This window comes from Kryptolebias marmoratus, linkage group LG4 (genome assembly GCF_001649575.2).
Source record: "Kryptolebias marmoratus isolate JLee-2015 linkage group LG4, ASM164957v2, whole genome shotgun sequence".
NCBI lineage: Eukaryota > Metazoa > Chordata > Actinopteri > Cyprinodontiformes > Rivulidae > Kryptolebias > Kryptolebias marmoratus.
The window spans coordinates 1,811,019-1,832,699 of NC_051433.1; the positions used below are offsets into that span (position 1 = coordinate 1,811,019).

At 38.5% G+C, this 21,681-nt stretch overlaps 1 protein-coding gene across 12 annotated transcripts in view; it reads left to right on the plus strand.

The window, feature by feature from the left end:
* ptprt (protein tyrosine phosphatase receptor type T) overlaps positions 1-21,681 on the plus strand; it is a 302,555-nt gene that overhangs the window by 179,198 nt on the left and 101,676 nt on the right. For 6 of the 12 annotated variants that reach the window (XM_017429237.3, XM_017429238.3, XM_017429240.3 and 3 more), the window contains exons 12-16: positions 1,993-2,194; positions 5,240-5,342; positions 7,644-7,920; positions 15,325-15,361; positions 18,319-18,375. In XM_017429237.3, the coding sequence (XP_017284726.1) occupies positions 1,993-2,194; positions 5,240-5,342; positions 7,644-7,920; positions 15,325-15,361; positions 18,319-18,375 (676 nt within the window). The remainder of the gene's footprint in view (positions 1-1,992; positions 2,195-5,239; positions 5,343-7,643; positions 7,921-15,324; positions 15,362-18,318; positions 18,376-21,681) is intronic. The other 6 variants (XM_017429243.3, XM_017429244.3, XM_017429245.3 and 3 more) reach the window with 2 other exon arrangements.

Sequence of the window (21,681 nt, forward strand, 5' to 3'; positions counted from 1 at the left end):
CATATTGTCCCTAATGTCCAAGTATTTGAACTGACGTGTCTCCCAGTTAAAGTAGTTTAATGTGACACAAAGAAGAAGTCCATAAAAAGGGTTTTGGTTTTTCTTTTGTATTCATCATTCTTATCTATTCCTTCCTGCTGATGGTACAGTTTGTGGAAGCTGTTTGAACGTAAACCGCTTGTTTCCTGTTTTTTCCTGTTTTTGTGGCAGTGTTACAGCGCCACACGCAGGCCTGGCAGCGTTTAGTTGGTTTTGTGTTCCCGTGTGGACAGGGCCTGAGGTCTTTCCTGTCCTGCCGTCCTCTGTTCTCTGTCAGTCACACATTCACACGTCCAGCGTCCGGCCTGCAGGCTCGTTTGGAGTCAGGCAGCTGTCGGTGCGTTCTGATTAGATGCTGGTGATGGAGGGACGAGGGGCTGCGTGATGTCCGAGAGTGGGAAGAGCTGAGATGTTCCCACACAGCTTCATGCAAACATCTTCATCACCTCATTTACTTTTAGTTTCATAGAACTGCCTTTACCACTGTTACCATGTCCTTTTTACCCTCTTGGTTACATTAATGTTTAATTTTTCATGTTTTCAGAAAATTATAGAAATTCTACTGTAATCCTCCTACATTAGTAAATGTTTTATATAACATTTCATCCCCAGCAAGCAGGATGAGATCATTTTGACTGTACCTTTTTACATCTTTATTTTTAAAAGACAAATGATCTTTTTGTAACCCTAACCAGCTTGTTTTGGTGGGAAATAAATCGATAATCATGTTTAACTCATAAAGTTAAGGTAAATTAATTTTGAAATTTTACATAAAGTACAAATCAGACCCTTTTATACTGAAGTAAATGTCATATTCAGTGTAATTCAAAGTGAATTTTGTGTCTGACTAGTTGCCGACAGCATTAAATACATTAAACAGAAAGATCTGAGTTAATGAGACAAAACACTGAAGAAAAAAATGCAGAAGTCCCTAAATAGTCTTCAAGTTGTGCATTTATTGTCAGTAAAATCAGCCATGCATGTTCTGAAATGGCGTGTGAACAACAGAATTTATTCAACAAAGTTTTTTTTTTTTTTCAAACTGCTCTCAGAAGGCAGAACTTTTAACTCAAACTTGGCTTCTCAAACAAAGTTCCCGTTGCAAACATCTGCGACGGCGCTCTGCTGCTGGGAAACCTTTCTTCTGGGAGCGTCTGCCTGGCGTCGGGCAGAGCCTGTTAAAGGAGAACAATCCAAAGACAAATTAAAGCCAAGAAATTAAAACTGGACAGATTTTTGTTCAGTAGGAAGTTTCCGTTGTCTTCTTATAGAAACACATTTACACAATCCTGAAATGGTTTTTTGTCAATATTTTGGGTTCACGGTGACAGCTGTCCTCCAGCGTTTGATCGTGCACGTGTGAGCGCGTCCGTGTGGGCAGCCATCGATGTTTTCTGGAGTGTGGAAACTTGCCAACAGCAACTTAGCGACAGACATTGACAGCTGGTTTAAAAGACGAACTATTGAAGTGTTTCTGCCAGTTTAGTGAGGAGGTCAATTTGTTCAATCTGTCTCTGAGTGGAGATCATGTGGAGCCTCACAAACCTGACAGAAACAGCCAGACTATTTAATAACTCATGATTGATTCACTAAGGTTGTGTTAGATGTGTCTGTTAGGGGTCGTTGAAAGTTAAACCTGAATTTGTTTTGGAAATAAAATGAAAAGAAACTCAGATTTCAAGTTTTTATAGATTTTCTTTTTTCCTCAGTGCCTTTTGCAGAGCATAAAGTGTTTTATTCCCTTATGTTGACAAAACTCTTTAAATGATCATGTTTCTTCCAAACTAAATATTTTATAATATTTAAAATATTTTTGCATACCACACTTTTCAATCATGTATAATGGTTGTGTACCACTTTGTGTTGGTCTTTCACATTAAATTACAATTAAATATATTTATGAAAGGTTTGCTGTAAAAGCAGGAATAAAGCTTCATTTCCTCCGGCCTTCAGATAACCTACAAGGCTCTGAGCTCCTTGGACCCGAGTGCCGACCTGACCACTCAGAGAGGACGAGTGTTCAAGCTGAAGAACGAGACCCATCATCTGTTTGTCGGCCTCTACCCTGGAACCACGTACTTCTTCACCCTGAAAGCCTCCACCAACAAGGGCTTTGGACCGCCGGTCACCACCAGGATATCCACCAAGATCGCAGGTAAACACCAGATGTTTGCTTTGGTTTTAATATTTTTCGTTCTGGAGTGCTGTGATTAAAGTCTGCTGACATTTGTTGGGTCTTTGCTGTGTAATTATTGCAGTAATAGCAGGTAGAGGCAGCTGAAGCCTCTTTGTTGTCACTCACTTTCCTTCTGAATGTGTCAGTCTCTGGTTTTGTTTGAGTCCGTCTTTGTCTGACTGCCTGGCCCTTTTCTGACATTTTCTCTCCTGTTTATATCAACACGCAGGAAATGTCAGTGGAGAAGTTGACTTTTTGTTGCGCGGCTGTGAAATGCCCCTCGTAGATGAAGGCATTTGTTTATTTGTCTCCATTCTTACTACAACTGTTTGGAGGACAGCATCTTTTGTTGTTTTAATGACAGAAAATTTCTTATTGTGTTTCTTTTGTCATCGTTTGTCCCTTTCTTTTCTCACTCTTTGTATTTAACTCTCTTTGAGCTGCAGTTTTTATTTCTTCTGTCTTTGCAAAGCATCAAGTTCTTTATTTCATAGTCAGCATTATTATCTACCATAACTGTAATGTGCTTATCTTTCTAAAAAACATACTTTAAATGCTTCAACAACGATTACCTGCCCCGTGCGTGCACATAACAGCTCTGTGGTACGTAAAATACAGGTGCACGGTGATTGGTGGCTGAAAGTAGCTACAGTGATGTGCATTAGTTTGCGTTAATACATTTTATTTATCCTTGCTGGCAGCTGAATGCTGCAGGAGTTACTGCTCCAACTGTGTTTTTGGGCAACAAATAAATTCTCCTAATATTTCAGGAGCTCAGTGTCTGATTTGAATAGAAGCACATAAAAAACATCTGTCCTGAGGTTAGAAAACATGGATGAGTACAACCACGAACACCCAGACCCAACCACACTAATATAATAATAATAATCTTAATTTCCAAAGAGTTCTTCAGTAGATTAAAGCAACATGGCAGCAGGTGGGTACAAAGTGGGTTAAGGTTGTTATAATGTGGGCAGAGACGGATATGAAGGAGGTGAAGGGAGGTACAAACAGGGTTATGAAGAGGTTTGTGGAAGGCTGCTTCTTCTCACACCCGAAAGGTCTCTGGGTATGAAGTGGGAAAACAAGATTTGGCAAAGAGACACATTGACCTGGGGATTTTAATATAATTTGTTAAACAAGTTTATCTTTTGCCAAGTTAGCTGCTCGCTCGCTTTAACACCACATGAGGTAAACAGAATAAAAACGACGCATCTTATTATTTTTCCAGATAAACCCATTCATTTGTAGAATTTCACAAATGTCAGGGTGTTAAATGCTACCCTAAGTACTGAACTAAACTTCCCATTTTCAGAGATTTATTCCAGATTAATCATCGATTGAGTCTGTTGAGCAGTGACTGAACTGCAGAGGACTGCAGGCTCGTGTCATCAGGATGTTCCAAACGTTGTCCTTTCTGTCAACACGCTGAGATTTTTAGCATGACCTTTCTGCTGGGCCTCCTTCCCTCAATCATCTCTGCTAATCTTAACAACATCTTGCCTTAAGTAGGAGAAAAAAGAAACACAATCCATCCTCACATTAAAGATATGTCTCCTTCCAAATGCCACGCCATCCCTAATCTTCATTATCTCATCCGGGCTTGAAAGAATGTAGAGATTTCAAATTAAATGCTGCAGATGGATGAAGATAGATGGACAGACGAGGTGGAGAGGGTGAATTTGTGTTAATAACCTGAATGTTGTAGCAATCTTAGAAAAAGTTCTACTCCATCAGACATTTTATGGCACCGCCACTGTGAGGTCATGACAGATGTGAAATTAAAAACCTGATTGTAATAAAAGGCCTTTCAACTGAAACATTCATCTTTATTTTCCATTTTTCTGCACCTGAAAAAAGTACAGATGTCCAGATATGAAACCAAAATTTCTGTCAGACAGACAGGAAACCTGGACTTCACAGGTTGCATGATTTCTTATGCCCCTTTTCCTCCGGCTCAAAAGGTCCTGGCTCCACTCTGCTCAGCTCGCTTTGTGAGCATTTCCACCGGCATTTTTTCGAGGCCGGCCCTGCTTCTTTGGTCCCTGCTTCAAAGTAGGGCCAGCTGGGCCGGCCCTGCTTCGTGGGCGGCGCAAGCTTAGCTCCTGTTCACTCATTGGTTGTGGGTGTGACCAGATGGAAGCATAAAGAGCAAAGGTAGGAATATAAACAACAGCATTAGCAGCGTTAGCAGCATTAGCTTACCCTGCAGCGTTTCTGACATCTGTCCCCCAGCTGAAGGCGCTGTAAAGCCTGAAATCTCCGGCTGATAACAGCTGTCCTACTCCACGCAACAATCGGGGCATCCAGAGCATTTCTTCCCCTGCGCCTCTCTTCCTGAAGTCTCAGGAGAATCCCCATAAGTTTAAAAAACAGCAACAACACAGGGCCAACGTTGTCCATAGCGCTTTAGTTGTTTACACAACTCGCGCTAAGTTTCAGTAGCGCACTGCCACTGTTAGCAACTTGAAATTGTGAGAAAGTTGCAAAGAAAACTGGTGAATTTTCAGCTGCAGTTGAACTGAATTCTGAGGGTTTTCGACCAGCGATCCGTGCAGCCATGTTTGTTTGGCCCGTTTTTGTGTAAACATCTTGCAGAGCTGTATTCTTGGCCTTACTCAGTATTTTGTTTGCCCGCCTCCATCCACATCGAACCCGCTGTGGCTTGCTTTGTACCCACCTCACCAGAGTTTTTTCAATAATTATCATTTATTGTTGTGTGGTTTACCATGCAGGTGTCAAAATGCAGCTGTAACGTTCTTGAGATGGGTTTGAGATGCCTGCAGCGAGTATTTTGAAAGAAAATTTGTCACACAGACCATTCTCAAAATTCAGGCAATAAAATTGTGAGCCTCTACGACTCATGGAAGGGAAATGAGAACTGGATAGGATAGTTTTAACTGTGACAAAAATATATTTTTTGCTTTTGTTTTCCGCATTTTTGAGTCCAACTGGAACAAAATAAACCCTGAAGCTTGTTTGTTTCGTTACCTGGTTTCATGTTGTGGGAATCTCCTCTTTCAGCTCCCATGATGCCCGAGTATGAATCAGAAACTCCACTGAATGAGACGGAGACGACCATCACCATCCTGCTAAAACCCGCCCAGTCTCGCGGAGCACCAATCAGGTAACATCTTCTGTTAGAAGTGCCTTTTTCCAATATATCCTAACTTTTTAAAAATCTCATCTTCCTTTCCTTTATCCTGTTGCATCCCTCTTTAATTATCTGCTCACTCTCCTCTCCTTCCATTAAACCTCTTTTTGTCTTCCTCGAGGGGCTCTTTTACAGCCATTAAAGTCACTCACACATATAAGTCCAATTTGTATGCAAAAGAACCCGGAGAACGAGACCATTAGTTTAAAACTAAATATGTCAGTGAAACGTCCCATCATTGGTCTGTAGCTTTTTAGCTGCTGCTTTATGGAGACGTAACTCTGAGAGGAAGTAATGGAGCCGAACGTCGGTGATTATCAGGCCGTTTTGAATTTACCAGTTTATGGATAAACTCTATTTAAAACATGTTTTCAGCGGAAAGAAACATCCCGTACAGATCCAAAAATGATCTAATTTAAGGACAGAGCTTTAGACTCGGATCATCTTATGTCAGCTGACTTCTGTCACATTAAACTAAATTTATATCTCATGAAGAAACGCCTGTTTAACAGTCGTCTTGTTAAAATACTTATATTGAATATTTTTTTATAGAAACACTATTCATTTAGCTTGAAGTCAACTGGATGTAATAAAATAAAACCAGTGAGTTCAGAATCACAGCCCATTTCTATTTATTTTCTCATGTTATGGCTTCTTTTTATTTATTAAAAGTTCACTTTTACCCTCATGTTATTCTCCTAATATGCATACTAAAACAGACTCAATTAAATTTGTGTAGCACACGGCAGTGAGTTTATATTTTACCATTAATCGTTCAAACATGATGATAGATTTTAAATTTTGTTCATGCATGTGTTAAATTGTCACTCACTGTTTGTGTTAGCAAAATATCTCCTGAACTACAGGACGGATTTTAATTTAACTTTCCGAACAGAAAATGTTTCTTGGTAAATTTAATAAATATTGAGCTAAAATCTGGGGTGGTAGTAGCTGAGAGTTGTCCCTGTTGAGTCTTCAATCTGTAGACATTTTCTTTAAAACTGTCATTATGTCTGTCTGTTAGCAAAATAATTTATAAACCAATCGATGGATTTTGTTGAAACCACTCAAACTAATTATTGGAATAAATTTATAACTGAATAACATTTGAAACCAGTTTGATTCAAGATGGCCACCACAGCTAACTGACCTCAGAAACACAACAATGGCTGTAATTATTAATATTGTTTAAAAGACCAACAACAGTACGTGACGTTAGTTATTGTGTTTACAAATAGGTTTACTGTGTTTTTTTATTTATTCTGACAAAATCTGAGCATCTCAAGTTTAGCAAAAAATATTAATAAACTCAAAATCAGATAAAATAAACAAAGAAAACAACTTGTTTTCATAAAGTTTCTACTTTTCTACAGAGTTCCTGCACTTCTCTGGTCTTTCAGAATGTTAAACTGTGTAAAAAGCCAAACATCTAACAAAGAGCACACACACACACACACACACACACTGTTTCCTCTTCTCTCCTTGCATTTGGCTGCTGCTTCATCTCTTGTTCAGCCTCTGAAAGCCATTAATTTGTAATGGATATTCTGCCAGAAAGGCAGAAAAACGGCAGACAAAGTGACACGGAGAGAGCGCCACAGACTCATCTTTGGTCATCAGCAATTATTTTTTTCTGAAAGCTGCCAAACGGGAGCTGGGGATAATTGGCTGCGGCCCCCATCACAGAAACATACATTTCCCTAATTGCGTATAATTGTGAAGTGAGTTCTTGGCGTGGAGGATGGAGGTAATTGCAGAAGGGCCGCTGCGTTTGTCCTGACCGCTGAAGGAGCCCTCAACCATTCATGAAGCCTCTCAGAGCCTAATGGAAACACTCTCACACACACACACACACACACACACACATTTAAATAAATAAACACACCTCTACACACGCTCACCTGTTAGAGGACACAAATAAGAGCTGAACCCCCTAAAACATCATCATTTTTCTCCCATTAATGTGCACTTAAAGACCAAAACTTATTTTTAATCCAACTTTTCTACTAAATCAGCTCAAGATGTGGTTTTTGTGACACTTTGGAAAAACCACAAGGGAATTAACCGGAAGCAAATTCTTCTCTGTTTCTTATCAACTTAGGCTCTTTATTGAGATGATTTTACTAAAATGTAGTTTTTAAAATATCCAGAGTTCTTCAGGTGGGACCTTAATCTCATGAAGCATTATTTTCTGCTGTTTTTGCACTTTTTGTACTAAATCTTAAAAGAAAAAACAAACCAAAAAGTGATCTGAAACTAAACTGTCTCTTTCAGCTCGTACCAGCTCGTTGTGAAGGAGGAACGGAAGTCTAAAACTCGCCGCGCCGCCTCTGAATCCGTGGAGTGTTTTTCTGCGCCCGTCAGCTTCCGTAACGCCTCCATCTTGAGCTCGCCGTACTACATCGCCGCCGAGCTGCCGCCGTCCGGCCTCACGGTGGTTCAGCCCTTCACGGTGGGAGACAACAAGAGCTACGGTGGTTTCTGGAACCCGCCGCTGTCGCCCGCAAAGAGCTACAGCATCTACTTCCAGGCCATGAGCAGAGCCAATGGGGTGAGTCTGGAGAAATATACGTTAATGATTCAGTCAGTCACATCACATGACATAAAATAACTATTAGCATAAACACTGAGAAATTATGGAGATTTATAAAAAAGCTTTAACAAGTCGAGTCCCTGTAGGTATCTGGTGCATAACAGGTATGTACTTAGCAAGTATTAGTAACATAAGTACCACCAGGTACCTGCTGGGCTGTATTATGTTTGCACCCAATCTGTTTCTCATCATAAAGAGCAGAAAATTCAGTGTTCCCAACAATTATTAGGACTTTTAAATCAGTTGTGTCCTCTGGCACATCCTCCCAGTATCCTACAGGAAACAGTTTAAAGCTTTAAGCCCCGCCCACAGGCTCTGATGTCACACAGGTGTTTGTCTGTCAGAGGCTGAAGGTAAAGCAGGACTTCTTTAGGAATATAATGTCAGAGAAATTAAAGGTAGAAATGAGGAAACTGGACTCACAGAATTCTCTTGATCCCTTCTTGTCAGTTATTTATACTGTCTGCAGCCACACACACACACACCACCGTGACCGCGGTGCCTCAGTTTGGAGTTCGAGGCTCGGTGAGTTGGCCGATGTTGTGATGTAATGTCCTCCTCCAGAAGGCAAATTCCCACAATGCACTCATATGGAGAAAGACAATGTGCAAGTAGGTGTGAGTGCTTGGATTCTTGCATGACTGATCAACTGTGAGTGGATGCATTTAGAGTGTTGCTGCTTGTGTGTGTGTGTGTGTGTGTGTGTGTGTGTGTGTGTGCGGACTTTAAATCCGGTCACTTTAGAGTTCCATGTTGGATTGGATTGCAGTCAGTCCAATCATGTCAGATGTGTCTGGATCATAGAGTGGAAAATTGTGGGTGTGCTGCAGTGTGTGTGTGTGTGTGTGTGTGTGTGTGACGATAAAAAAGGTAAATAGAAACACAAATGGTCCTGTTCAGCCACCATAAACCAGATGATTTGATGAGGAAGTCAGGCTGACCAAACACACACACACACACACACACACACACACACACACATTTACAGCAGTAAACATGATCCACTCCTTTTATTTTCTTTTAATCCAGTGCAGTTTGAAATTATATTAGAATATTTTTGTTTATCTATATATTGATAAAAATACAGATGTTTTTATATTCATCCAGGATGAGTAAGAAATATAAAAATGATCTGTTTAAGATTTTACAAAAATACAACAAACATCATTTCATCAGGAAATGTTTACAAATCCCAGGAAATAAAGGTCTAAAGTTACAGCGGAGACATTTTATTTTGTTGTTGTTTAGATCAATATAAATCTAAAACATGTATTTATTTGGAACAGAAAAGATTTTCAAGGTTTTCTCAGAGCCATGAGTAAGATGTTCTTAAAGGGATATTTTGTATTTCTTTTACAGTGGGGTTGTGTGGAGCTCTTCAGAGCAGTCAGTATCTGACCTGCAGCAGACAGCGGTCAGAGCGATCTCGGTTTACAGAACCTGGAAGAAATTCTCATCTTGAAGTCAAGCAGGAACCATTCAAATTAATTTTAACCTTTTAAAACAACCCAAAATAAGTTTGAATTGTATTTAGCTTTTTAACCCCTCGTCGTTTGTGTAATATATTTTTAAACAAACAAGTTTGAGTTAATTTAGATTTGTATAATTTCTTGTTGATTGGACCTTGCTCACCAAAACGAGATCACGCTGACAGCTATCTGCTGCAGGTAAGATACTGATTGCTCATAATTATTGCTTTTTAAAATGGCACACAATAACTTTAAAGAACTGAATCCTATCCTAACCCCAAAAAATAAATTACAATAAAGCAGTTATTTGAGATTTTAGTTCATTGGGTCGTTTTTATGAAGATATTTGAGATTGAAAATTGGGAAGTTCTGCTCCAAAACAAAATAAAAAACTCTTATTGCTCCTATGATGAGTGCAAATATCCCTCAGATATACAGGTTCTCATTAGGTGTGTATGGTTAATGATTGGAGACAGTAATGTGCAGTTATTCAGATTTAAACCTGAGTTCTAACAAAATAAAAACAATCAAACTGTCCTCCAGATGTTGGTTTAAAGCAGCTGTGGTCGTCTTCAGGACGTCTCTAAAACATCCTTGTTTGTGTTTTAAATTATTTCCTGAGGAAATAATTTAGCCCAAAGGATTAAGTGTTCAGTCTGAGTAACTGCTGGCTCACATCCTGCAGAAAGAGAAATTTAAAGATCCTAAAATTCAGTCTTCACAGCTGCGGTCAGGATGTGTGGAGGTGATATTTTGTCAATCAGGGATTTAACGTCTCTGCGGTCCCCACAAAGGGCTGTAATTTGTTTAGATTGTTTGCTGTCGGTCATTTTTGCAGGAGTAGGTGTCACCTGTTCTTCTGCAGAGGAACCGCTCATTTCCATTTTAGAGGACCTGTTTGTTGTGTTGGAGTTTGATCCGATGGATGAAAGTGTTCCTCATTTTCTGCCAATCTTGGATAATCCTGCAAGTTGTTTTTTTTTCCCTGCCTCCTTTGAGATCCACCTGTCCATCACGGAAAATGTCACTCCTTCCTCGTTCTTTTTTTTTTTTTTTGTCACTGCCTCTCAGGAGAACATTTAGAAGGAATTGTTCTCTCATTCCACCCACTCTCCAGCTCCTCTCTGCTTCTTTTTTGACAGAAAATAACAAACAAAAAAGCAACATTTGCATGATTTTAGTGTCTAATCTTCCCTCTGATTCTTTCTCTCACTGCCTGCTCTCTCATTGAGGAGCCGTTCATACAGGAACAGCATTTCTGATCCCCTAAATGGGAAAAAAAATCTTTAAACGCCACTTTTGAGTTTTTGTGCAGACAGCCTAAACACAGTCCTTTCAAAAGGTCGTAGGTCATAGTCATTTCCTTTTATTTTATTCTCCTTCACTCTCCATTATTGTCCCGGTTAGTTGGCACTCAGCACATTAAAACTACTCACCAACATTATGTCCCACAAACACACGCAGAATAAAGTGCCCGAGGCTGTAAGTGAGACAAGTAAAAGCTGGAGGGATTTGGAGATGAGGAGAGATTGTGATCGAGGGAAGATGATGCATTACTACAGGCAAAGATGGAAGCCAGTGGGAGTGAGAGGGAAAAAAGGGTCTTTTCTTCCCAGATACCTGATATAGAAGTTCAGACTTTGTAATCTGGCCTCTTTGAGCTTCTTTCTGTGATACGATCATTTGAGTACTTTTATGAATTTCTCATGTTTGCGCAGAATAAAGTGAAACTTCATCAATAACTATCTGTTACTGTAAAACGGAAGAGAAAACAGCAAATTTGGAAAGGAAATCTGAAGATAAATAAACTGAATTAAATCTGTGTGTAGGGAATAAAAGGAAAAACGATTTAATTTTTATGCATCCTTAAAATTAGCATTTATGGTTATTTGTATTTAAGATGACAGTAGTTTTCCTTCAGCTCTGCTGTAGGTTGCAAAGAACCCTTCAAACTTTAGATTAACATTTAAAAGTTGTAAATAAATTAATATAAGGATTTGTAGCAACTAACCTCAGAATCATGGGCTTTTGGAAAAGTTTCATTGTCAAAACTAAACATTATCTTTTTTTTGTAACTGGATTTACATTTGTGCAAAAAGCTCTATACCATCTTTAATCTCTTCAAAGTTTTTAAAGTTTTTAATTCTTTTTAGAAGGTTAAACATTTGTAGCAGGCAGCTTAGATTGTAAAGAGCTGAATGGAAGTCCTACTTTTTCTGAGGCCAAGTGGACTGATGTGAAAAGCGATTACCAGCAGTGAAAGGAAACTTTTTTTATGGTTCACTCAGTTTTGTATAAAATGACTTTACATAATCTTTTAAAGTGGTCTTGATCAATAGAAGACTATTAAAACATTCAGAAAGCCTGGAGCTGTTGACCAAGACCCCTTAAGACTCCAAGAAAATCTGACTGCTCTGATCCAAAACATAAAGAAATTGTGAAGTTTCAAACCTTTGCACGGAGCTTTACGTTGACTCCTCACATCCAAATATCTAACATCCAGTAAATGGATGAAACTCAGATGAAGTGAAATGATAAAGTTTGATGAAGACCAGAAGAGGGTTGGTGGGGAAGGGGAAATATAGGAGGCGGTGTTATTAGAGGGGAAAGAATGTGGAGGAGAAGATGGAAAGAAATGGGGCAAGAAATGGCACAAAACAAAAGGAAACTGTGACACGCATGGAGAAACATGCTCCTCCACGCTGTGAAAAATGCAGCCAGACACCTTTCTTGACAAGTAAAAAGCCTCGGGGGTTGGCCAAGGTACTCTGACAATCAATGTCATTCACCCCCCCACACACCACACACACACACACACACACACACACACACACCAAACAAACCTCAGAGTGCCGGTTGTGGAGTTTCTAGGAAAAAGATTTTACCAACTGACAGTCTGTGTCAATCAAGATGCACTCAGATGACTCCAAAAATCCCTAAATGCTTTTTATTCTTTCTGTTGGTGGAGACAATGCACTTCCTGACTGCGCCTGTAAACGTCTTCAGGAGTACGGCTCAGTCATTGTTCATTAAATCTTTGTTAAAATAGAGCTTCAAACAAATGAACAAAGAGGCTTTCTTTGTTCATTTGGTTGCTGTTGCCATCAGCTGGTCATCAAAGTCCAACAAAAACCATTCTCATGGTTGGACAGGACTCTAACTCTACAGATTATAAAATAAAAAGTGGAAGAAAGATGGACAGATAGAACGCTCCCACACACAACAGCTTCATCTCTAATACACGTTTAAATAATTACACAAAGAAAGGTGTACTCTACACCACCTGCCTCTAACCAGCTCTCCTCTGGTCTCTGTGGATGAAGGCAAAGCCGTAAATTGGCTTCAAACGTAACTTTTATTGTTTTTAAACCTAGAGGTTTTATTTCATTAGCATAAAACTGTGCTTCTGTTCAGTCACTGTGAATTCAGAACAACCGAGCCTTTAAACGGGTGATAAATAGTTACAAATTAAGGGTAATAAGTATTTTTTTACTTGATGCCCATTTTAAAGTTGGACACAAATTATTTTTAACGCTAATTTCCTCTTTTTACTTGTAATGAAATTATTCAGAGCTGGAATTGGAGGTTATAAAATAGAAATGTTATAAATAAAAGGATGAAGCTGAAGTCTTCGGCTGGTTAGGATTAACATGGTTGATACGGAGAGAAAGGAAGCCATACCTGAACGCTGAATGGGTTCTTGTAAGGGTCCTTAGGTGGTCCAGGTCTGGTGTTGGAGAGTAGTGAAGGCATCAGTTGGTGACAGCCTCTTCAGGTGTTGAGTAACATTTATTAGACAACCAATAAAAGAATAATACAGAGTTTATGGTCTGCGTTTTGCTCGATCAATGTTTCTCAGAGTTCAGATTGGGTCCTCACTGTGGCTCATCAGAAACACCAAGTCTTCAGATTTACAGAAATCAAATTCACTTTAAATATGATTGCCTATAGCATAATTACTTTTGGTTTATAATTAAACTGTGGAATAAAAGATGGACAGTTGAAGATAAATTAGTAGAAAGGTTTTTACATTTTTTGCGATCTTGTTCTCTGAGTGTAGCAACAATAAATTTTCTCAGTTATTAAACGCAGCATTACAATAAAACAGGCAGGTTCGTTTCTTTCTGTCTAAATGAGGCAACTAGCCTCCCTGTTCAGGTATCGTTGATCTATTAGACCGCTGAACGCAGCGGGTGACCTAAAACACTATGAATCCATGGGTTTCATCAGTATTGACTTTTCATACATGGAATACAGAATATTAAAGTGTTTTAAACTAGTAAAAGGGAGATCGTCTGTTTTGTTTGGTCCAAGATTTTGATTTAATTTGGGAATCAACGTTTAAAGTTTCACGGCCCGTCAGTCTCATCCTTTTTTATGTCTGCCATAATTTTCACCATTTAAGACTTAAAGGGCTCGTTATCATGTGATGATTAGTCTTTAAGTGTGTCATGCTTTTGACCATTAAAAACAACAGTCATTAGGTCTGATGGAAAGGTCTACGTGACATTTCTACATGACGGCGTCCCCATGTTAAGAAACAGCATGTATCGACTGCACACAATCTTTGACTAATCAGTTAAAATAACAGCTAGTTCAGGATGTCATTAAGTAATTAGCTTCTAATGAGTTGTGTTCGTTCTATAGCCTGCTGTATTTGCTGAGGTTGACTGTTTCCTACATCATGAGGCAGTCAGATGAAGATGGGCTTTAGTCAACCATTTGTTTGACAGACACACAATGAGAGCAGGTGTGTTTACTCTTCTGCAGAGATGCTTATTTAACATCCATCATTCACTGGCGTTTTCCTTCTTTGCTCTTTGAACACAGGGATACAATAAATGCTGTCATGCTTTAAGTTGCTGTGGTTCAACACATTTTCCTGTTTTAATTGTACTTTCTGGTGATTTCTGCTTCAAATGACCTGTTTATCTGTAGATTTATCTTTAGCCTATTTGTTTCTTAGAGAAACCCTTAAGAAAATTAAAACTCAGCACTCAGAGCAGATCAATATTTCTTCTAAAACAAGACTGTTTTTGCCTAGCTTTTAACAGTTGCAGAATATTTAATATGATCTATTAAGGATTGGTTTAGGAGAACATAAATGTGGGAGGGGTTTAGTTTTAATGCAGAGGTGACGTGATGGCAGCCGCTGCTGTGGTTATTTCCTCTGATGAAGACAAATGGGCCAACATGTGACAAAGGCCAGTCTCTCCTCGGGCTGACAGCACATCAGGAGGGGGAAGAAACGATGAAGAGACAGGAATGAAAAGAGCACGTATGAACAAAAGAACACGCCACTTTGAGCGGCGAATGATCGAAGCCTTGAGCTCTAATTCGTCCGGCTGCCACCAGCTGCTAGAAGTAGTGTTTCATAGATTTCCACTTTACATTCAATCTGAATAAACCTGAGGGGTTTAATTCACAGAATGCTTTTAAATTAAAACATCTCCATGCAGCGTATAGATTGGAATAATACTCAGTACGGTCAGGTACTGGTGACGAAGTATCATGACCTCCTGGTGATTATTACTGTTTCATCATGTGTGTAAAGTTGAAACTGTTTTATTGTTGTAGTAATAATAATAAAACTGTGTTGATCACAGTATAAAATACCATTTTAGGAAAACATTTTTGGCTGAAAACTAGGATTTGAAAACTGATCGAACCCAGTGGTTTCCAAAGTTGGGCTCGGGACCCCACTGTGGGTCCTAAAACACGAAGCAGGTGGGTCGTGAAGAACCTCGACAGAAACATATTCACCATTAACTGTTAGTTAGATAAACCAGTTGTTATAGGTGGATAAATAACTAATGTTTGTGCAGTTCTAAGAGTCAGTCAACACTGAAACGTTTGCTGATCTCAGCAATCTGTTTATTTTTGTCTTTTTCAGGAAACTAAAATCAACTGCGTCCGCCTGGCCCACAAAGGTATGAGCACCCTTCCACTGACACTCTTCTTCTTTCTTAGTCTTTATTATCCTGATTATTGTTTAACCTCCTCAGTGAAGTTTATCTGTAGAACATGGTGACCCTGTAGATTACTGTGATGAGATGAAAAAGGTCAAGCATCACATCCATGTAACCCTGCTTGCCTTATCGTTCATCGCCTTCTCTCTCCACGCCGTCCATTTCCTCCTCTCTTCTCGCTCCACATCCATGCTGCTTATCGAGGTTTAAAGTCACCGTTTACTGTCCAACCATCATTACACCCAAAAAGGATGGATGCTGAAGTTTTACTTCCAGAACCTCCCTGTTCTGTCTCGCCTTCTCCACGTCTCCAGATTTTTTTTTTTGCTGCTCATCTTTTGCAAATGCTCCCATTTGTGTGCAAGTCAATGTGCTTTGAAAGCTTTTCAGGCTCACTATTGATTTTTCTCACCTTCTTTCTTTTTTCTATCCAATTTTTCATCTGCATCAGGCATTGATTTGATTTTTTCCACATCTCCACTCTCTTTCAGTCTCATCTACACTACATCAAGCCTTTATTGCTCATTTGTGCACATTTCTCTCTTTTATATCGTTTTTTTTTCTTACTCCATCTCTTACACCGAGGTTTTTTCCCTGAGTGCTAAGTAATTTGGGTGTGTAAACACAGCGCTCTGATTGGCTGCATGTATGCGTGCTTGAGACAAGACATGCTTTTTTTATTTTACTTTTTTTTTTTACTTTGTGGCTTTTCAAGTTTTTCGTAATTTGGGAAATCTACCAAAACCAGCATTAAATTTAATTTAATTTAAATGCACTTTTACAAAGTTTTTTGAGGCAACGCTTGATCTCAGCTTATTACTGCAATGAATTGTAGAGGAAAAGGTCACCTCACTTTGCTCCAATCAGTGAATTTAGCAGATTTATTGTAGTTGAAATAAAAATACTAATGTGAATTTCTGCCAGAAACAAAGGAACACTGGACAAAACCAAAGAACCATGTTTTTTATCCAAATTAAAGCCTGCAGGACAGTGATATTAGAAAAAAATAAAACAGGAAAAAGATGATTTCTATTGATGGTTAACACTAAAACTGAAAAACTACAGGGTGTAGATTTGACAGTTTATCTGCAAAAAGCTTTTGAATCCAAATAGCTGCAGTTTTAAAGCATTTTGTATCATAAAGGACAGAAACCTTCATGCATCTATTCAGGCTCTGGAGTTGCCACTCATAGAGACTTCAGTGTCCTTCTGAGGAAAAGGTCCAGTTCATAGTTGTCCCTCTGTAGTCCAGGGACACTCTGTGCACCGTTGTTGGTCTCTGGGCCTTAAAAATAAAAATAAAAATCACTTTAACTGATCATCAGTTTGATTCTTTAAAATCCACCTGCTTCCTGTTTGCTTTCTGCAGTTATGATGCTGAATAAGGAGGAAGTGAGAGTTTATTTCAGTTTTTTTATTAAACATTTTATGTCCTGAGGTTTATTGGAGTGGCCTGAATGAAAGTAGACACACTGTATATTTAAGAAGCTTGGAGTGTTTCTGAAGTTAGTTATTACTGAAAATATTCAATAATAAAGCGTCCCAGGAGAAAAGAGTTCAGGTTTTTATTAAAGCAGCAAAACCTTCATTTAATGCTGCGTGTCAGGTTTTAATAATACGAACACAAAATCATTATAGACTTACTGCGCTGGTAACATTAAAACTGTTTCTTTGGTTAAAAACTAAAGACTGAATTTTCCTCTGCAAACTTTTCAGATTCGAGAAAGTCAAAATCAACCTTTAGGTTTAAACAGAAGCTAAAATCTTACAGTTTAGGTCAGTCAGTATGCAGTTACAGACACAGAGACACTCATCTGAAAAATAAAATGTTTTATTTGATGCTAAATGTGACAGCAGGACGAGACCAAACGATCAAATGAACATGTTAATGCTCTGTGTGCAGACAGTGGTGCATACTTCACGTATTGTTTCATTTATTTCAGCTGTAAACTGGAGAAATTGCATTTTCTGTATGAAAAATAAAAAATGCAGTACGAGCGTTGAGAGCTGAATTTTGCTGAAAAAGCTACAACTGACCTGTTAGAGCTAAAATAAACTGATCGCACGCTAAAATCTGGTTACATTAACAAAACGCTGGACTTAAAGCAGCAGAACAGCAGCTTAAATTAGCAAAACTGTAGCTAAAAGCTAAAAATTGCAGAATGGTAGCCGTTAGTTTTAAAACAGCAGCCAAACGAGGCATAAAAAGAGAGAAATGCAGCTAGTTTTGCTGAATCAGATTCCAAAAAGAGACATTTCTGTGTGTTTCTACGGGGAGTTTTTATTTTAAATTCGAGTAAATAAATCCTGAGTGTCTGCAGAGACACAAATAATGTCCGTTAGAAACTAAAACCAGGAAAACTCAAGTAAAACTTGAATATCTAAACATGTGAAATTCACATTTTGCTCTGTAATAAAACTGATCCTGTTGGCCTCAGTTATTTCTCCATGAAATTTCTGAGTAAATAAATATTTATAAACTTAATTCCCTGCAGTCTTTGTCCGACAGCAGAACACAGACAAGAGATTGTTTCTTTGCCACAAAGTCTGTACTTTATTTCTTTGACCATCACTTTTTTTCTTTATTTTTTCTTCCATTTTCTGCTCCCTTTAGTTTGTATTAACCCGTCAAACAGGCTAACCCCCACACTGCATTCACTGCCCATTCTCTGCTAGTGAACATATCCAACACATCTGTCCAGCTGTTCATTTACAGTTAGCATTTGGAGCGCAGGGCTGCTGATTTCACTGTTCCGTTTAAAGCAGGGAGGTTTAATGAAATGGATAAATAAACCGATATTATCTTTTTTTCTTAGACTTTTTTCTTTTTTCCTTCTTCTTTTTTTGTTGTTGTTTGTTTTCTCTCTTCCCTCTCTCTCTCATGCTTTCCGGCGGGGACGTGCGGCCCTTGGCCTTAGTGGTAATAGGTAGGGGACAAATAACAACGCCGTACATTCTAGTCATCCCAAGCGAAGGTGATTATTGCTTTATAGGCAGAATATCTTCTTCCCCATGTTGTCACAAAACAACCATAAACATGACGCAAGACACGGTTTCATTTTGGTTGTTTCCTCCCCTTCACCTCCCCCCTTCCTCCATCTTTATTCTCCGTTTCTTTTTTTTTTTTTGGCTCTTTGGTTGTTGTCTTTTTGACCATCATCATCTTCATTTGTTTGCATGTCTGCTCTGCTTTGAGTGTTGCTGACTGTGGTTGGACCTCCTCTGTCCTGCATGCAAACTACGAAACACGGTCAATAACCGGAACCACAAAACCACATTTATTCTTTATTCCTTCAAATTTATCTAATAAATCAGTTGTATAATAAAGAAATTAATGACATAAAATCTAATATAAAGTACAAACAGCAGCTTTTTGGCATCCTTCAGTCTTTCCTCTGAACCTTTTAGTCTTTAATTTGCTGCAGCTTTCATCTTGATTTTTTCTGCATAAAAACTTAAAAATAAAACAAACATTTATACACAAAACTATAAATATTTATTATTAGAGCTGCAGAATATATCGTAATTTTATTGTCATAGTCGTATCAGTGAGCTCAACATCAACGACTGCATTAAATGACAAATACAGGACTTTAATACTCTTCTAATAAAACATTTAATCGATCTAACAGACTCTCACTGATGCTGATGACAGAAAAGGAGAAATGGTTCTGTTGAAAGTGATATAATCACAATATTAAACATTAGTGCAATTTGTTCAGATATCTAGCTTTCATGACATTTAGAAAACATAGAAATATAACAGCAAACAGCAGAATTATTTAAAATCCAATCGTTCAATAAAGGATCTCAACACTTATAAAACCAATCCTTCTCAGTATATTTTTTGCTGTTCATTTCTGGGAAAGCGGATTTCGTCCAACAATAGAAGAATCAAAATGTTGACACGAACAATGCAGACAAAACAGGGAATCAAGCAGCAACAATATGAGCTGTAAACAACTGTCACTTTTCTTTGTCACATGAACACAATAACACTTATTGTCCTGGGAAAATACACGTTGCAGAGCAAGCAGAAAGAATCCTGCAGTCAAACACTGAATTCAACTATTATATACAGACTAAAGACAAAACATCTGTTGGAAGGTTGGAACCTGATTTTACTGTAGTAATTATTATTATTATTTGAGCTCAGTGGATCACTTATATGCTGTGTATTAAAATATTGTTCATAAATCTTTAACTTTTACATGTTGGGCTTCCAAGCAGCCAGACCTTGTTTTAAAGCAGTTCATCTTTTTGAGAATTTATTTACACATCATCTGTCTTATTGTGTTAATTTGAGTGCTTTTCAAACATTTAACTAACAAAATGGGGACAAATTGTCTTTGCACCAGGCTGTGGGTAAGAAAGATCCTAAAAATCCAATTAAAATTTGATTTTTTGCTAAGTTGTCATGTGCTGCTATATTACTGGTTGTATCCTGGAGTTCAGGAGGTATTTTATTTTTTTAATAAATCAATAATTATCTGTAAATGTTCAGGTGCAAATACTGAAGCTGAATGAAAAATTAAAGATAATTAAACAGACAAAGATGAGAATATTCTGAGAATAAAGTCCTTCTGAAGATAAATGTCCGTTTTGTCTGGATTTTGGTAATCAAAGTGGACTGCAGGATGTCGTATGGATGAGTTTCACATTTGTTCTGATTGTTTTTCGACCGCTGTGGTCAATCAGAGGACACCATGATACGTTCACAGTGACGCTGTGCAGAGAACAGCTGATGGCCGTCCGCTCACCGTGGCTTCTTAGGGGTTAAAATCTTCACTCTTCGCTCTGACATGGAGCTCCCTAAGTCCTGAATTGTTGCACATGTATATAATCGTGTTATGATGTCGTTTGTTGCTCCCTGACATCCGTGTGTGTGGCGTGGCTGTGTTTGTATCTGCCAGCAGCGTGGTTTGTTGGTATCCCTCCTAAAAATGTTTTGGGGAACACAATAATGAAGAGAGGTGTCAGAGCCGACCCAACCAGATCTGTAACAACAAATCTGAGCGCCTCCTCACTGTTTGACATAAAAAATAATAATTAAACAGTCAGGGTTTTATTGAGATGTTTGCACACTACTTGCTCTTGATACTCCATGAATATCCACAAAACTAAAATGGAATAAAGAGAATAAAAACATCCACATGTTGTGTTTATACGTTTCTTAAATAGATCCGTCACTTAAACACGCCTCCTGGTTGTGGAAAAAATAAGTAATATAAAGTGGGACTTCTGCTTTAGTTGCGTTCGTACGTAAAGCTCAAACACACGAGAGCATCTAACTCACCAGCTGTCGTTGAGTTATTGGTGATATATGTCAGCTTTAATACCCATTCCCATTAGTGGTGAAGTGGTTTATAATTGGAGATGTACGGAGTCACGTTGGAACTGAGCAACACTGATGCAACACGTTGCTCTCAGTGTGAGAGTGTGTGACTGCACTGTAAAGGTGAATTGCTGAATAAATCATGTCTGAATTGTATTTGTTTTGCCTTGCACTGGCTCAGACTTTCCTTTTTACTAATAGTGACAACCTGTTTGCCGTTCACGGAGTCAGTTTGCCCTCTAAATTTGCAACAGATTGAGTCAGGCTGTAGGAAGAAGGGAGAAAAGAAACCGTAAAAGTGTTGTTTTTTTGTGAATATCTGGGAATGACGTGACATTTTAAGGGCACAACACCAACAAACAACGAATAAAATGCTTTTTAAGCAGCTTCGCAGTCGGCATGCAACATTCAGCTGAGTTTAGAGTTGACACAGAAAAGAAGTGAAGAAAAAGACAAAACAAAGACGCAGACAGGATATTTTTAAGAAGAAAATGCAGGAAGTTTAAAAGAGGAGGGCAACTGGGACATACTGAGAGAAACAGATATGAAAGTTCAAGAAAAGAAAAACAAATCAACACAGATTGACTCTCACACATGAATTATTTTAGTTGTTCTTTCTTCTTTGGCGCTGTGTGTATACAGACAATCGTATTTGCTTCACTCTGCAGCTGACAGACTGTGGAGAAGCATCCATCTGCTCCACCGAACAGACGTCCCCGTGTAAGTCTTAAAAGCATGGTGGTGGCATTCTCAGCAGCGTGTGCAAATAAAAGAAAACAGAAAGAGGAGCGGATTAAAACAAAGGAGATAAATTAAAGAGATGGATTAACACAGAATAACATAAAATTAATATATGGATGGATGAAATCCAGGGTCTAGCACCAGCTTTCATTCATAAACCAGTCTGTAACAATATTTATTATATAATCAAAATAGGAACTTAACT